Source organism: Chiloscyllium plagiosum, unplaced genomic scaffold (genome assembly GCF_037043375.1).
Source record: "Chiloscyllium plagiosum isolate Xiang-an unplaced genomic scaffold, Cpla_swu_hap1 HiC_scaffold_4, whole genome shotgun sequence".
NCBI lineage: Eukaryota > Metazoa > Chordata > Chondrichthyes > Orectolobiformes > Hemiscylliidae > Chiloscyllium > Chiloscyllium plagiosum.
The window spans coordinates 145,686,078-145,704,463 of NW_028270142.1; the positions used below are offsets into that span (position 1 = coordinate 145,686,078).

The 18,386-nt window shown below is 43.3% G+C and overlaps 1 protein-coding gene across 2 annotated transcripts in view; it reads right to left on the minus strand.

Moving 5' to 3' along the window:
* The window catches only part of lama3 (laminin, alpha 3), a 376,808-nt gene that overhangs the window by 178,189 nt on the left and 180,233 nt on the right, over positions 1-18,386 (minus strand). For both annotated transcript variants that reach the window (XM_043687604.2, XM_087986754.1), the window contains exons 27-29: positions 6,684-6,847; positions 6,156-6,264; positions 4,426-4,523 (exon numbers count right to left, since the gene is read on the minus strand). In XM_043687604.2, coding sequence (XP_043543539.2) covers positions 4,426-4,523; positions 6,156-6,264; positions 6,684-6,847 — 371 coding nt within the window. The remainder of the gene's footprint in view (positions 1-4,425; positions 4,524-6,155; positions 6,265-6,683; positions 6,848-18,386) is intronic.

The window sequence follows — 18,386 nt, forward strand, 5'->3', positions numbered from 1 at the left end:
GTGTCTCCAATAACCATAACTTTAAGTGATCAAGGTATATTCAGAGTCATGGCTCCAAAGCCAGGACAGAGACTGATCCATCATTCACTGGAGTAAGACTGCTACTGGTCTTGTTTCCATAACCCTTAATGCTCTTGACTGACAAACATCTGTCAATCCCAATACTGAATTTTTCACTTCATACCAACTTCAACAACCTTTTAGGGGAGTCCTGGACTTCTGCTATGCTTTGTGTAAAGTTCTGCTTCCTGATATCATTCCTGAATAGACTAACCCTAACTTTCAGATTGTTCAAGGTTCCTGTCACCAGGGGAAATAGTTTCTCTCTATCTACTCTGCCAACTCCTTAATATTCTAAACCTGAGGGAATATCCACTGTTTATGTAACCTGTCTTCATAATTAAATCCATCTATCCTTTGGTTAACTAAAGTCTATCAATCACAGTTTAAAATTAACAATTAATCTATTACATTAATTGCTGTTTGTGGAAGAGTTTCTGAAGGGTCACTGGACTCTTAACTCTCTTTTCTTCCGCAGATGCTGCAAGACCTGCTGATTTCTCCAGCAATTTCTGTTTCTGTACCAATCTTAAATGACGTTTTGTATCTAGAAGCATTTCCTAAATTCAATCCTAGAAGCTTTGGTTTTAATATTTTCACTATTGTTGATCTGTCACTATGTCGTGGGATTTTGCCTTTTCTGAGGTATTTGTACTTGATCACTAAGAGTTATGTTATATCCCGTGCTGTATTGAACTAGATTGTACTAACAGGGCTATGAAAGATTCAGTAGACATTTATTATAGCTCCTGATGTATACATATTTTACAGTTATATGCACTTCAGTGACAGGGATATTATTAAATTGTTTAGTTCCAAACAGTAGCATGCTTCAGCATGTCATGTTTTTAAGTGGCACCAACTAAAATGGCATCTGAGAACTTTATACCATCCAGTTACATGTTCATTCAGTTGATACAATGGTGCATACTAGCTGCATTCTAGCTGTCAGATATAATACAATAATATCCCCTCGTCCTTGATTCCACAACTAGTGAAAATAGTTTCTAGAGCTTCCACATCATTCCTATAATAAGGCGACCGGAACTGAACACAATATTCTAAGTGTGGCCCAACCAAGGCTTAAGGAGCAGCAGCATAACCACATGGCTTTTCCACTCAATCTCCCCGCTAATGAAAGCCAACACACTGTACGCCGTTTTAACAACTCTATCAACTTGGGTGGCAACTTTGAAGGATCTATGGATGTGGACACATGATCCCTCTGTTCCTCCACACTGCTAAGAATCCTGCCTTTAACCCTGTAATCTACATTCAAATTTAACCTTCCAAAATGAACCACTTCACACTTTTCCAGGTTGAACTCCATCTATCACTTCCAAGCCCAGCTCTGCATCCTGTCAATGTCCATTGCAACCTACAACAGCCCTCCACATTACCCACAATTCCACCAACCTTCATGTCATCGGAAAACTTACTAACCTACCCTTCCACTTCCTCATCCAAGTCATTTATAAAAATCACAAAGAACAGAGGTCCCAGAACAGATCTCTGCGGAACACCACTGGTCACAAAGTTCCAGACTGAATACTTTCCATCAACTACCACCCTGTCTTGTATGAGCCAACCAATTTTGTATTCAGACAACCACATTTCCCAGTCCATGCCTGCTTACTTTCTGAATGAGCATAACATGGGGAGCCTTGCTAAAATACATGTACATTACATCCACTGCTCTATCTTCATCAATGTGTTTCGTCACATCCTCTAAGAAGTCAGTAAGGCTTGTGAGGTATGACCTGCTCCTCATAGAGCCATGCTGACTATCTCTAATCTAGCTATGGTTTTCCAAATAATCAGAAATCCTGTGTCTCAGAATCTTCTTCAATACATTGCCCACCGCTCATGTAAGACTGACTGGTCTGTAATTCCCAGGGTTATCCCTATTCCCTTTATTGAACAAGGGAATAACATTTGCCACCCTCCATTTATTTGGTACTACTGTGGGCAATGTGAATGCAAAGATCATTGCCAAAGGCACAGCAATCTCTTCCCATGCTTCTTGGAGAAACCTTGGGTATATTTGTGGGCGGCATGGTGGCACAGTGGTTAGCACTGCTGCCTCACAGCGCCAGAGACCCGGGTTCAACTCCCGCCTCAGGCGACTGTCTGTGTGGAGTTTGCACATTCTCCCCGTGTCTGCGTGGATTTCCTCCCGGTGCTCCGGTTTCCTCCCACAGTCCAAAAATGTGCAGGTCAGGTGAATTGGCCATGCTAAATTGCCTAGTGTTAGGTAAGGGGTAAATGTAAGGGTATGGGTGGGTTGCGCTTCGGCGGGTCGGTGTGGACTTGTTGGGCCGAAGGGCCTGTTTCCACACTGTAATGTAATCTAATCCCATCCGGGCCAGGGGTCTTATCTATCCCCATGTTTTTCAAGATTTCCAGCATATTCTCCATCTTAACGTTAACCTGTTTGAGCACATCAGCCTGTTTCACACTGTCCTCACAAACGACAAGGTCCCTCTCACTAGTGAATACTGAAGCAAAGTATTCATTAAGGACTTCCCTATCCTTCTCTGACTCCAGGCACATGTTCCCTCCATTATCCCTGATCAGCCCTACCCTCACTGAAGGGTGACCTTAGGGAGGTTTATAAAATCATAAGGGGCATGATAAGGTGAATAGCAAATAGTATTTTCCCCAAAGTAAGGGATTTCAAAACTAGAGGGCATATTTTCAAGATGAGAGGTGAAAGATTTAAAGGACCTGAGGGGCAATTTTTTCACACAGAGGGTGGTGCGTATATGGAATGAACTACCAGAAAAAGTGGTAAATGCAGGTACAGTTAAAACATTTAAAAAACATTTGGACAAGTAAATGTACAGGAATGGTTTAGAGAGATATGGGCTAAATGAAGTCAAATGGGATTAATTTAGTTTGGGAAACATGGTCGGCCTGTGTGTGATAGAAGAAGGGTCTGTTTCCATGCTGTATGACTCTATGACTGTATCCTCAGTGTGAGAGAACACATTCCACATGCGTGGTGAATGTATTCATAGCAACATTCAAGGAGATCAATGCTATCCAGTATATCAATAATAATCTCTTCCAGCATCAGCGTAGTTTTGCTGTGCGCTTTATAATCTGTATGATTAGTCTCTTGTTAAGCATCTCTGAAACACTATCTTTTGGAGTATGCCCTCTCAATCGCACATCACTCTGACTTGGAAATGTATCGTTACTCTTTCATGGTTGCTGGGTCACATTACCTCGCAACAGCAATCTGGGAGCATTTCAATACATGGCGTGCAGCAGTTTAAGACAGTGGGTCACCACAACAGATGGTCATTTACAGTCAGTCAATAAATTTTAACTTCATTGCATTTCCCATAGATTAGGACTCCTTGAATGCAGCACAATGGAGACCATTCTGCCCACATCCTACATGGCTGTGAAATAGCTGTTCAATTGGGAAGGTGGTGGTATACTGGTATTGTCACTGGAGTAGTGATCCAGAACCACTAATGTCTGGGGACACTGCTTCGCGTCCCACCATGGTGGATACTGAAAGTTGAATTCAATAAAACTCTGGAATGAAGAGCTGACCTATTGCATATAACCATTGTCATAAAATCCCATCTCATTCACTCTGTCCAAAAATGTACAGGTTAGGTGAGGTGTAGGTTAAGTGCATTAGTCAGGGGAAATGTAGAGTAATAGGGTAAGGGAATGAGTCTGGATGGGATACTCTTTGGAGGGTCGGTATGGACTTGTTGGGCCAAATGGCCTGTTTCCACAGTGTAGGGATTCTATGATTTCTATGAATATACTCTTGGGAAGGAGATTTGATGTCCTTGCATATGACTCCAGATCCATAGCAATGTGGTTTACTCTTAACTACCTGCTGAACAATTAGGGCTGGCCTAGCCAGTGCTGCCTACGTCCCATGAATTAGTATTAAAAAATTAGGTGCCACACCCCTGTACTTTCCTAGTAGCCCTGTGAATGATTTCTTTTCATGCACTTATCCAGTTCCCTTTTGGAAGTTACTAGTGAATATGCTTCTACATCCCTTTCACATTACATTTCCAGGTCATAATAAGAAAAAGCATTTTAACCCTCTTAAAATAAGAACCAGCGATGTCGAGTGACTAGGTAAAATGTCAAGTGACTATTCCAGGAGTATGGGTAACCTCAGTCCCCAGATACTGAGAATTCTCAGCTCCATTTCTCAGATGCTTTACCCACTTTCCTCGTCTACTTACGTGAGTTGAAGTGAATCCCACCTGACCTTGCAACTTTTGGCAATTTGGTAGAGGTGGGGCCATGAATTTTACAGGCCCTTCATAATAATTTCTCCATTCTGAAATGTACAGCAGGAAAGTTCACGAGATAGGTTTTTACCTCCTGTTGGTGATGGGGCCATGGGTGCCGATGCAGTGCATTTTAGGCTCCACGTGTTCAGTGCAGAACTCTTTAAAAGGTACTAAATAAACTTTGTGCTGGTCCATGAAAAGGAATAAAAATGCAATATATTAATAAATACATTATCTCTGTACTAACAATTTCTGTAATGTCAGGACACTTATTCATTTGAAACAGTGAGGTCCCCTAATGACTCTTAACACTTGCTGTATCATACATGGCAAAGCCACATGAATTACAAGGAAGCAGGATCTCAACTGGAGCAGCACATGGTATTTTTATTTGCGGCTACCAAGTATTAAAAAGGCTATTAAAATATGGCATTAGTATCAATTTGGTTGGAATATAAAAGGATTTTCAGCGATGGAGATTAGATTGCATCTGAAGTCATTGTATTCAGCTCTGCCCAATGCATCCCAGGACAGATATTGTTATAGTCCCATCTGATGGTGATACTGGACAAGTCATATCCTAAGTGAGACCTGGCTTGACAGACCATAGGTTTTGCTTTTGTTTACCATGGTGTTCAGTCACAAGAGGCTGCCCAACATATTTAAAAAATAGAAACATAAAAGTTTATTACATGAAAGCAAATAGCATTGATTCAATGCAGAAATTAGATAAAAAGAAAGGCAGTAACTATGCTACACAATGCAAAGCTATTTGAAATAAACTCATTACAAATATCAGAAAGAACGGCCAAACATTTTTATCCTCAACAACCTTACAGATGAGTAGTCAAACCTGTCTCCACTTTAAACCTCCTTATTCAATTTGCGAGACGGTATTTGATTTCTTTTTATCTAATTTCTATAATGACTCAATGCTATTTCCTTCAGTTAAAGACTCTCTGTGACCCTCAAACAAACTGCTAGCTCAGCTCACTTACTCCTCACCATATGTTCCAAAAATTCATTTCTTCAACAGGCTTCGGTTTCTGAAGGTTTTATCTTAAGCAACTCAGAAATTCTTCCCAGTTGTGCCCTGACTGTTTACTTATTCAAATTTAGGTGTTAGCTTTTTGAGATTCATGAACAAGGACTCTCAAATCCTTTCATTCTGTAGCTGGAAAGTTTAAGGGGGAATACACGCGGCAAGTACTTCACACAGAGGGTGGTGGGCGCTTGGAACTTGTTGCCAGCAGAAGTAGTTGAGGCAGGCACGGTAGATTCATTTAAGATGCGCCTGGATAAATGCATGAGTAGGTGGGAGTAGAGGGATATAGATACCTAGGAATTGACTGACAGGTTAAGACAGTACATTCGGATAGGCTCAGGCTTGGGAGGGCCGAAGGGCCTGTTCCTGTGCTGTAAATTTTCTTTGTTCTTTGTTCTTTATTTAAATAATAACACATCAGATCTAGAGCACAGATCAGATCTAGAGCACAGTCTTTAACTAATAAAAAAAATCGAAAGATGATTCTTTACAGACATTGAGTTGCACAATTATTACCTAGGGATAATTTCCGTGAAATGATTGTTTATTAAGAGTAGCTTGTCAATCACCACACATATTATGTGCTGTTAGCTGATGTGCTCTCATGGCAAATGTACAACTTATCACGAGTATGGACTTGGAAAATTTAACTTGGAATCTTATCCCAAGAAAAAAACAAACTTGACAAAATGCAACTTGCCCTACATGTCCGATGCTGAAGAAACATTCAATTTGTTTAGCTGGTTCACATATCACTTGAATAATGTACTTACCAGTAAAAAACTGATTGATGTACCATGCAGAAGGAGATCAGCATAAGAAAGCAGATCAAAGGCTGCAATGCGATTCTGTGAGTCAATTGCAACACTCCGACAAAAGAAACTGCAGCAAATTCAAATGGTTGCAATTATATCTTTTATAAATACAAAAAAAATCAAAATATTCATATCATCCTGCAATCTACTTATTTGATTGTAATAAGGAACTAAAATGTACCAATCTCATTGTAAGTTCTGATCTTATTTTGTATTGCTGATGATACAGTGACTACACTTACCATGTTTCTTCTCTCCACAAGTACTCCTGACCTGCTGAATATTTCCTGCATTTTCTGTTTTTATCGGAATATTTCTTATTGAGTTTAGACACACAAATAAGCAAAGACTGGTCACTTCATGTTACATCTAACCACACTAAAAGCAGAGATTCATCATACATACTATGTTCCTTGTTAGGACTATTGTGTAACTACACCAAGTGGGAGACATATATCATGTCTATCCTATTAAGTCTAACCATACCTGTATTTGCAGCTGTACAGATTAAATGTCCCTTGTGTAGTTGCTCCAAGTTGATTGGGTACTGCCACATTAAGCTTATGCAGTCTCTCATCTTCATTGGCATATTCAAGTACAAAAACATATTGGCCTGGTTCAGGAATCTTAATTCTAAACTGTAGCTGAACCTAAAGGGAGGAATAAATGGTGTTAGTGGAGAAGCATCTAACCTATCTGAGTGTTTGTGTTCTGTACATGATGTACCTTTGAACACTCAGTCTAGTGCAATGGCTTCTTGGGAGCCTCATTGTGGATAGACAGCAGCTAAAATGAAGCTCTAAACCAGATGATGATACTCCCTCATTTAAGGATAGATATTATTTCCTTGAAGGCAGTTCAGAGAAGTTGCACTGGGGTGATCCCTGGTATGAAGGGATTGTCTTAAAAGCACAGGCCAAATAGGTTTGGATTCTACTAACTGGAATTCATGAGAATGAAAGTGATTTTGCTAATACATACAAGATTCTTGATGGGTTTGACAGGGTAAATGCTAAGAAGATGTTTCCCCTCATGGGAGAGAGAGGACCAGACAATATAGTCTCAGAACAAAGGGGTGCCAACTTAAGTCAGAGATGAAGAGATACTTCTTCTCTCCATCGGTTATAATATTCCAAAGATCCTTGGACAGAAAAGACCATGAAGAGATTATGCCCAAAATGTCGATTCTCCTTCTCCTCGGATGCTGCCTGACCTACTGTGCTTTCCCAGTACCACAATCTTCATAGTGAAGAAGGCGCTTGGTAATCTTTCCTCTATTGGTCAGAGTATTGAGTACAGGAGTTGGGAGGTCATGTTTTGGCTGCACAGGGCATTGGTTAGTCCACTGTTGGAATATTGCGTGCAATTTTGGTCTCCTTCCTATTGGAAGGATGTTGTGAAACGTGAAAGGGTTGAGAAAAGATTTACAAGGATGTTGCCAGGGTTGGATGATTTGAGTGAAAGGGAGAGGATGAATAGGGTTATTTTCCCTTGAGTGTCGGAGGCTGAGGGGTGACCTCATAGAGGTTTATAAAATCATGAGGGGCATGGATAGGATAAATAGACAAAGTCTCTTCCCTGAGGTGGGGGATTCCAGAATTAGAGGGCATAGGTTTAGGATGAGAGGGGAAAGATTATAAAAGATACCTAAGGGGCAACTTTTTCACACAGAGGGTGGTAGGTGTATGGAATGAGCTGGCAGAGGAAGTTGTGGTGGCTAGTATAATTGCAACATTTAAAAGGCATCTGGATGGGTATATGAATAGGAAGGGTTTGGAGGGATATGGGCCGGGTGCTGGCAGGTGGGACTAGATTGGGTTGGGATATCTGGTCGGCATTGACGAGTTGGACCGAAGGCTCAAATCCTCCAATCCTGGCAACATCTTTGTAAGTCTTTTCTGAACCATTTCAAGTTTCACAACACTTTTTCGATAGGAAGACCAGAATTGCACGCAATATTCCAACAATGGCCTAACCAATGTCCTGTACAGCCGCAACACGACCCGCCAACACCTGTACTCAATACTCTGACCAATAAAGGAAAGCATACCAAACACCTCCTTCACTATCCTATCTACCTGTGACTCCACTTTCAAGAAACTATGAACCTGCTCGCCAAGGTCTCTTTGTTCAGCAACACTCCCTAGGACCTTACCATTAAGTGTATAAGTCCTGCTAAGATTTGCTTTCCCAAAATGCAGCACCTCACATTTATCTAAATTAAACTCCATCTGCCACTTCTCAGCCCATTGGCACATCTGATTGAGATCCTGTTGTAATCCAAGGTAACCTTCTTCTCTGTCCACTACACTTCCAATTTTGGTGTCATCTGCAAACTTACTAATTGTACATCTTATGCTCACAGCCAAATCATTTATATGAATGATGAAAAGTAGTGGACCCAGCACCGATCCTTGTGCCACTCCAATGATCACAGGCCTCCAGTCTGAAAAACAACCCTCCACCACCACCCTCTGTCTTCTACCTTTGAGCCAGTTCTGTATCCAAATGGCTATTTCTCCCTGTATTCCATGAGATCTAACCTTGCTAAGCAGTCTCCCATGGGGAACCTTGTCGAACGCCTTACTGAAGTCCATATAGATCACATCTACCGCTCTTCCCTCATCAATCCTCTTTGTTACTTCTTCAAAAAACTCAATCAAGTTTGTGAGACATGATTTCCCACGCACAAAGCCATGTTGACTATCCCTAATCAGTCCTTGCCTTTCCAAATACATGTACGTCCTGTCCCTCAGGATTCCCTCCAACAACTTGCCCACCACTGACATCAGGCTCACTGGTCTATAGTTCCCTGGTTTGTCCTTACCACCCCCCTTAAACAGTGGCACCATGTTAGCCAACCTCTAGTCTTCCGTCACCTTACCTGTGACTATCGATGATACACATATCTCAGCTAGAGGCCCAACAATCATTTCCCCAGCTTCCCACAGAGTTCTAGAGTACACCTGATCAGGTCCTGGGGATTTATCCATTTTTATGCATTTCAAGACATCTAGTACTTCCTCCTCTGTAATATGGACATTTTCAAGATGTCACTACCTATTTCCCTGCATTCTATATTTTCCAAGTCCTTTTCCACAGTATATACTGATGCTAGATACTCGTTTAGTATCTCCCCATCTCCTGCGGCTCCACACAAGGGTTGCCTTGCTGATCGTTGTAGGGCCCTATTCTCTCCCTACCCTCCACCTATCTTTGTGTCATCTACAAACTTAGCAACAAAGCCCTAAAGAGATTTAGAGTGGAATATTCTTTGAAACAGTCTCACCTGACAGTGATGTAACTTTAAACCTTTCGGGCTCAGCAGATTTATTACTATTTCATAATTCTTCTATTGTGCACTGAAGAGATTCCAGTTTTACTTCATACTCCCTGTACCTTCAAACAGCTTGACCATGCACCCCAAACACTGCTGTTCCAGAAGGTACCTAGCTCACCATCATCTTCTTCATGGCAATTAGAGATGGACAATAAACGCTGGCTTAGCTTTTTATTTTATTCAGTCAAGGCCATCACTTGCTAAGTCAGCGTTTATTGTCCATCTCTAACTGCCCTTGACTTGAATTATGCTGAAAATGTGTTGCTGGAAAAGCGCAGCAGGTCAGGCAGCATCCAGGGAACAGGAGAATCGATGTTTCGGGCATAAGCCCTTCTTCAGGAATGAGGAAAGTTTGTCCAGCAGGCTAAGATAAAAGGTAGGGAGGAGGGACTTGGGGGAGGGGCGTCGGAAATGTGATAGGTGGAAAGAGGTCAAGGTGAGGGTGATAGGTCAGACTGGGGTGGGGGCGGAAAGGTCAGGAAGAAGATTGCAGGTTAGGAAGGCGGTGCTGAATTCGATGGATTTGACTGAGACAAGATGGAGTGAGGGGAAATGAGGAAACTGGTGAAATCCGAGTTCATCCCTTGTGGTTGGAGGGTTCCTAGGCGGAAGATGAGGCGCTCTTCCTCCAACCGTCGTTTTGTTGTGGTCTGGCGATGGAGGAGTCCAAAGACCTGCATATCCTTGGTGGAGTGGGAGGGGGAGTTGAAGTGTTGAGCCACAGGGTGGTTGGGTTGGTTGGTCTGGGTGTCCCAGAGGTGTTCTCTGAAACGCTCCGCAAGTAGCCGGCCTGTCTCCCCAATATAGAGGAGGCCACATCGGGTGCAGAGGATGCAATAGATGATATGTGTGGAGGTGCAGGTGAATCTGTGGCGGATATGGAAGTTTCCTTTGGGGCCTTGGAGGGAGGTGAGGGGGGAGGTGTGGGCGCAAGTCTTGCACCTCCTGAGGGTTGCAGGGGAAGTGGAGGTTGGGTTGGTGGGGGGTGTGGATCTGACGAGGGAGTCACGGAGGGAGTGGTCTTTACGGAATGCTGATAGGGGAGGGGAGGGAAATATATCCTTGGTGGTGGGGTCCGTTTGGAGGTGGCGGAAATTACGGTGGATGATGCGCTGTACATGGAGATTGGTGGGGTGGTAGGTGAGGACCAGTGGGGTTCTGTCCTGGTGGTGGTTGGAGGGGCGGGGTTCAAGGGCGGAGGAGTGGGAAGTGGAAGAGATGCGGTGGAGGGCATCGTCGACCACGTCGGGGGGGAAATTGCGGTCCTTGAAGAAGGAGGCCATCTGGGTTGTGCGTTTTTGGAACTGGTCCTCCTGGGAGCAGATGCGGCGGAATGGGATGGCGTTTTTACAGGGGGCAGGGTGGGAGGAGGTGTAGTCCAGGTAGCTGTGGGAGTCGGTCGGTTTGTAGTAGATGTCCGTGTTGATTCAGTCGCCTGAGATAGAAATAGAAAGGTCGAGGAAGGGGAGGGAGGAATCTGAGACTGTCCAGATGAATTTGAGGTCGGGGTGGAAGGTGTTGGTGAAGTGGATGAACTGTTCAACCTCCTCGTGGGGGCACGAGGCGGCGCCGATACAGTCATCGATGTAGTGGAGGAAAAGGTGGGGAGTGGGGCCAGTGTAGTTGTGGAAGATGGACTGTTCCACATATCCTACGAAGAGGCAGGCATAGCTGGGGCCCATGCAGGTGCCCATGGCTACTCCTTTCGTTTGGAGGAAGTGGGAGGATTGGAAAGAGAAGTTGTTCAGGGTGAGGACCAGTTCAGTCAGTCGAAGGAGGGTGTCAGTGGAAGGGTACTGGTCGGTACGGCGGGAAAGGAAGAAGCGGAGGGCTTTGAGTCCTTCGTGATGGGGGATGGAGGTGTACAGGGACTGGATGTCCATGGTGAAAATAAGGCGTTGGGGACCGGGGAAGCGAAAATCATGGAGCAGGTGGAGGGCATGGGTGGTGTCCCGAACGTAGGTGGGGAGTTCTTGGACTAAGGGGGACAGACTTGACTTGAATTATGGCTTGCTTTGTTGATCTTTTTTGTTCACTTTCAAGTTAGCTCACAGCTCTCTGCACACCAGCATCTCTATTTGTAGTTGTGCTTTTATACAGCTTTGCAACATTCATCTCAGTGTCACTTCAGATACCATGTTTTGTAAGTAGAACACAGCAGTTTGTTCAACACGAGGTCTTCTTGGAAGAGAGCTGAGGGTGTCTGGCCACAGAGTGTGTGCTCCATGGCGGAGATCACATGACTACAGCAGACGAGAAAGGACATTTGTACGTGATGAAGGTCCTATGACCACTGCAGAATAGAAAGGACGTTTGGACATGATTGCATTTCAATCCAAACAAATTTAATATAATTTCTAGCCTAAACATGATTTCAGATTCACAGAAATATAGTTGACTTTTAGCTTGGAAATATCCTAGCGAGCCATTAGGTTGTACCACTTGTGGAGTTTCAAGCAGGTTGTCACCATCACCTTCTCATGAGCCATTAGCAATGGGCAATAAATGTCAGTTTTGTGAGCAATACCAACACCCAATGAACAAATTTTAAAAATTACTGTCAGTCACCATCTTCCTCATTTATTATGTGAGTCATACAGCTGTGATTAAACCTCACTCTAATCTGAATGAATGTAATGAAGTGCAGTGAAAAGAACAGGGCCATTGATTACAATGGTGATAAGATCTTCGGCAATGCATATCTATTTCTTTAAAGAAACATCTATCAACATGCTTTATTTGTTGTCCTTTTGGCTGCAAACACAATAAAGAACAAACAAGCAGTGCCTATTATCCATGACATGACTCTTAGTTCTGTTATCACAACAGCAGCTGTTTTTCTGCTCTGTTAAACTGAGAATGGATAGGGGCTTTTCTCATGTCTCACAGCTTTAAGGTCCACCATATACTTCCAGAAATAAAGGCCAAACCAAAGGCAATTTAGTGGTGGGAGAAATATTTGTATAGTGAGGAGTTAAATAACAACCAAACCTTCATTCTACAAAGGGGAAGTTTTACCGATGCTGAGGGATACTGCATATATGTTCAGAAAACCATAAAGCAATTTCAAAAATATTTCTAATGCAAATAAAACTAGCAGCCCTTTGACAAAACAACAGAGCAATGTAACATAACAGAGGCATGAGAGGATGGTAAATTTAAAGTATAAAAACTTACCTCATGAATCGGCAGAGCGCACACTGATCAGGAGCGGACATGGGGCTGCTGGGTATATTTGGGCGGTTTTTTAATATTAGGGTGGCTTTGCCTGAAACATTACTTAAGTAGTGTCTCCCATCCACCCTCCTCCTCTAACCATCTGTGCGCTGGATTGGTAAGGTTACTTGTTTTTTTTAAGATTTCAGTAGTCTCCTTGGGAATTTAGAACAGTGGGAATGGAGGTTAGGGCAGTTGAATGTTCTTCCTGCAGAATGTGGGAGGTGAGGGTCACCACTAGTGTCCCAGCCGACTGCATCTGCGGCAAGTGCACTCAACTCCAGGTCCTCGAAAACCACAATAGAAAACTAGAACTGGAGCTGGATGAACTTCGGATCATTTGGGAGGCAGAGGGAGTATATGAGAGGTGTTACAGGGAGATAGTCATAGCTCAGGTAAAAGAAGGTAGATAGGTTACCGTAAGGGACGGAAAGGGAACCTGCAGGCAGTGCGGGGATCCCCTGTGGTGGTTCCCCTCAACAACAACTATATCATTTTGGATACTGCTGGGGGTCAACTTACCGGGGTAAGCAATGGGGCACAGGTCTCTGGCACAGAGTCTGTCCCTGTCGTTCAGAAGGGACGGGAGGTGAGGAGCAGAGCATTAGTTATTGGGGACTCCATAGTTAGGGGGACAGCTGAGAGATTCTGTGGGAACAAGAACGACTCACAGTTGGTGTGTTGCCTCCCAGGTGCAAGGGTTCGCAATGACTAGGATCGTGTTTTCGGGATCCTTGAGGGGAAAGGGGAGCAGCCCCAAGTTGTGGTCACATAGGCACCAATGACATAGGTAGGAAGAGAGATGGGGATTTAAGGCAGAAATTCAGTGAGCTAGGGTGGGAGCTTAGGGCTATCTCTGGTTTGTTGCTCATGCCACGTGATCGCGAGGTGAGGAATAGGGAGAGAGGGGAGTTGAACATGTAGTTACAGGGATGGTGCAGGAGGGAGGGATTCAGATACTTAGATAATTGGGGCTCATTCTGGAGTAGGTGGGACCTCTATAAACAGGATGGTCTTCACCTGAACCAGAGGGATACTAATATCCTAGGGGAGGGACTTTGATGATAGTACAGGCCCTTCGGCCCTCGATGTTGCGCTGACCTGTCATACCAATCTGAAGCCCATCTAACCTTTACTATGTCCATTTGCTTGTCCAATGACGACTTAAATGTACTTAAAGTTGGCGAATCTACTACCGTTGCAGGCAAAGCATTCCATACCCTTACTACTCTCTGAGTAAAGAAACTACCTCTGACATCTGTCCTATATCTATCACCCCTCAATTTAAAGCTATGCCCCCTCATGCTCGCCGTCACCATTCTTGGAAAAAGGCTCTCCCTGTCCACCCTACCTAACCCTCTGATTATCTTGTATGTCTCTATTAAGTCACCTCTCAACCTTCTTCTCTCTAACGAAAACAACCTCAAGTCCCTCAGCCTTTCCTCGTAAGACCTTCCCTCATACCAGGCAACATCCTAGTAAATCTCCTCTGCACCCTTTCCAAAGCTTTCACATCCTTCTTGTAATGCGATGACCAGAACTGTACACAATACTCCAAGTGCGGCCGCACTAGAATTTTGTACATCTGTAGCATAACCTCATGGTTCCGGAACTCGGAACCATGATGCTCTTCAGGTGAATTTAAACTAATTCAGCATGGAGATGGGAACCTAAATTGTAGTTTAGTATACAGGAAGTTGAGAGTAGTGAGGTCAGAAATACGGTTTCAAGGTTGCAAGAGGGCACCCGGCAAGCAAGGAGCTGGTTTGAAGTGTGTCTACATCAACGCCAGGAGCAGCTGGAATAAGGTGGGTGAACTTGCAGCATGGGTTGGTACCTGGGATTTCGGAGACTTGGCTAGAGCAGGGACAGGAATGGTTGTTGCAGGTTCCGGTATTTAGATATTTCAGTAAGAACTAAGGTGGTGGTAAAAGAGGGTGTGTGTGTGTGTGTGGTTTTGTTAGTCAAGGACAGTGTTACGGTTGCATAAAGAACATTTGAGGACTCGTCAACTGAGGTAGTATGGCCAGTAGTTAGAAACAGGAAGTGGTCACCCTGTTGAGAGTTTTCTATAGGCCTCCGAATAGTTCTAGAGATGTAGAGGAAAGGATAGCAAAGATGATTCTCGATATTAGCGAGACTGACAGGGGACGTTAACTTTTCAAATGTTGACTGGGAATACTATAGTTAACAATCACACAACACCAGATTATAGTCCAACAGGTTTATTTGGAAGCACTAGCTTTTGGAGCGCTGCTCCTTCATCAGGTGGTTGTGGAGTATAAGATTGTAAGATACAGAATTTATAGCAAAAGTTTACAGTGTGATATCACTGAAATTACATATTGAAAAAGATCTGGATTGTTTGTTAAGTCTCTCATCTGTTAGAATGTCTATTTTGGTTTCAGTTCTTTCTTATGTAAATCGCAAAACATTTTTAAAAGTTACATTCTCAAGTGGACTTTAACAATTAGTGTCATAATGGCCCAGATAATGTATTGAACCTGTTGGATTATAACCTGATGTTGTGTGATTTTTAACTTTGTACACCCCAGTCCAACACTGGCATCTCCAAATCATGACAGGAATATTAGAGTTCAAGTACTTTAGATGGTTCAGTTTTTGTCCAATGTGGCGAAAGTGAGTAGAACATAGAACATAGAACATAGAAAAATACAGCGCAGTACAGGCCCTTTGGCCCTCGATGTTGCACTGATCCAAGCCCACCTAACCTACACTAGCCCACTATCCTCCATATGCCTATCCAATGCCCGTTTAAATGCCCATAAAGAGGGAGAGTCCACCACTGCTACTGGCAGGACATTCCATGAACTCACGACTTGTACTGTAGATGTTGGAGATTAGAGCCAAGAGTGTGGTGCTGGAAAAGCACAGCTGGTCAAGCAGCAGCCAAGGAGCAGTAAAATCGACGTTTCAGGAAAAAGCCTGATGAAGGGCTTTTACCCGAAACGTTGAGTTTCCTAGTCCTCGGATGCTGACTGACCAGCTGTGCTTTTCCAGCACCACACTCTTGGCTCTTTTGTCCAATGTGTGCAGGAGGGTTTCTTGACAAAGTATGCAGATAGGCCAACAAGGGGCAAGGCCCATTGGATTTGGCACTAAGTAATGAACCCGGCTAGGTATTAGATTTGGAGGTAGGTGAGCTCTTTGGTGATAGTGATCACATTTTGGTTACGTTTACTTTAGCAACGGAAAGGGCAATAGCAAGAGTTATGGCTGCCGGAAGGGTAATTAGAATGTGATTAGACAAGATTTACGATGCATAGGATGGGGAAGGAAACTGCAGGGGATGGGCACAATTGAAATGTGGAGCTTATTCAAGGAACAGCTACTGCAAGTCCTTGATAAGTATGTACCTGTTCGGCAGGGAGGAAGTTGTCAAACACGGGGACTATGATTTACTAAGGAATTGAATCTTTTATTAGGAGGAAGAAGGCTTATGTTTGGATGATTTGGAAATGCCGGTGTTGGACTGGTGTGTATAAAGTTAAAAATCACACAACACCAGGTTATAGTCCAACAGGTTTAATTGGAAACACACTAGCTTTCGGAGTGCCCATTCATCCGTGCCCATTCACCGCACAACAATCAACAGACAGGAGGGTTCCCTCCCAGTTGGGGAACACTTCAGTGGTCCAGGCCATTCAACCTCGGACCTTCGGGTGACCATCCTCCAAGGTGGACTTCGGGACAGGCAGCAGAGGAAAGTGGCTGAGCAGAGGCTGATAGCTAAGTTCAGTACCCATAGGGAGGGCCTCAACCAGGGTCTTGGGTTCATGTCACATTACAGGTGATCACCATTGCACTACACACACACACCCACACACACCCTTATAGACACACACACTCCCACACTCACACATGCACCCTCTCACAGACTTAAGACACTCTGCTCTCACTACACACACACAAACTTTCTCACACTCACAACCCCCACCCCAGACAGACACACACACACAGACAGACAAAGACCCATATGCACACATATATTTTGTGGGGTGAATTTGTACTTGCAGAGTTACATTGTACTTTGCTCAAAAACTGCATGTATTCATGTAGAACTCTGAGCTCAAAAGCTGCATGAATTTATGTAAAACTCTGTTATCTCACTTTTTAGATTAGAATCAATCTAAACATCATGGCACAGACAGAGAACACAGGGGGCCAACACTTTCAACATATTGTCTAGCTATCACCATTGTTAACAGCTAACCTGAGAATGCAACTTTAAAAAAAAGGCGTTGTGATTTACACATGAAAGAAGTGAAACTATCACTGTATTCTAACAGATGAAAGGCTTAACTGACAATTAATTTTTCAATGTATAATTTCAGTTACATCACACTGCAAATCTTTGCTATAAATTCTGTGTTACGATCAAGCCCTCCACTATCACCTATGAAGGAGCGTCGCTCCGAAAGCTAGTGTGCTTCCAATTAAAGCTGTTGGACTATAACCTGGTGTTGTGTGATTTTTAACTATGTTTGGATGAGGTGTGAAGGCTCAGTTAAGGTGCTTGAGAGTTAAAAGTTAGCCAGGAAAGACGTAAAGAGTGAGTTAAGAAGAGCCAAGAGGGGACATGAGAAGTCATTGGTGGATAGGATCAAGGAAAACCCTAAGGCTTTCTGTAGGTATATCAGGAATAAAAGAATGACTAGAGTAAGATTAGGGCCAATCAAGGACTGCAGTGGAAAGTTGTGCATGGATTCAGAGGAGATAGGGGAAGCGTAAATGAATATTTTTCGTCAGTATTCACACTTTAAAAAGACAATGTTGTCAAGGAGAATACTGAGATACAGGCTACTAGACTAGATGGGGTTGAGGTTCACAAGGAAGAGGTGTTAGCAATTCTGGAAAGTGTGAAAATAGATAAGTACCCTGGGTCAGACAGGATTTATCCTAGGATTCTCTGGGAAGCCAGGGAGCAATTGCAGAGCCTTTGGCTTTGATCTTTATGTCATCATTGTCTACAGGAATACTGCCAGAAGACTGGAGGATAGCAAATGTTCTCCTCTTGTTCAAGAAGAGGAGTAGAGACAACCCTGGCAATTATTGACCAGTGAGCCTTACTTCGGTTGTGAGTAAAGTGTTGGAAAAGATTGTAAAAGATCGGATTTATAATAATCTAGAAAGGAATAAGTTGATTAGGGATAGTCAACATGGTTTTGTGAAGGTTAGGTCGTGCCTCACAAACCTTATTGAGTTCTTTGAGAAGATGACCAAACAGGTCAATAAGGGTAAAGCAGTTGATGTGGCGAAAATGATTTCAGGAAGGCATTTGATAAGGTTACCCACAGTAGGATATTGCACAAAATATAGAGGCATGGGACTGAGGGTGATTTAACGGTTTGCATCAGAAATTGGCTAGCTGAAAGAAGACAGAAGGTGGTAGTTGATAGGAAAGGGTCATACTGGAGTTCAAATATTAATGGTGAACCGCAAGGATCTGTTTTGGGTTCACTACTGTTTGCAAGTTTTATAAATGACCTGGATGAGGGCATAGAAGGATGGGTTAGTAAATTTGTGGATGACACTAAGATCAGTGGAGTTGTTGATAGTGTCAAAGGATGCTGTAGGTTACAGAGGGACATAGATATACTGCAGAGCTGGGC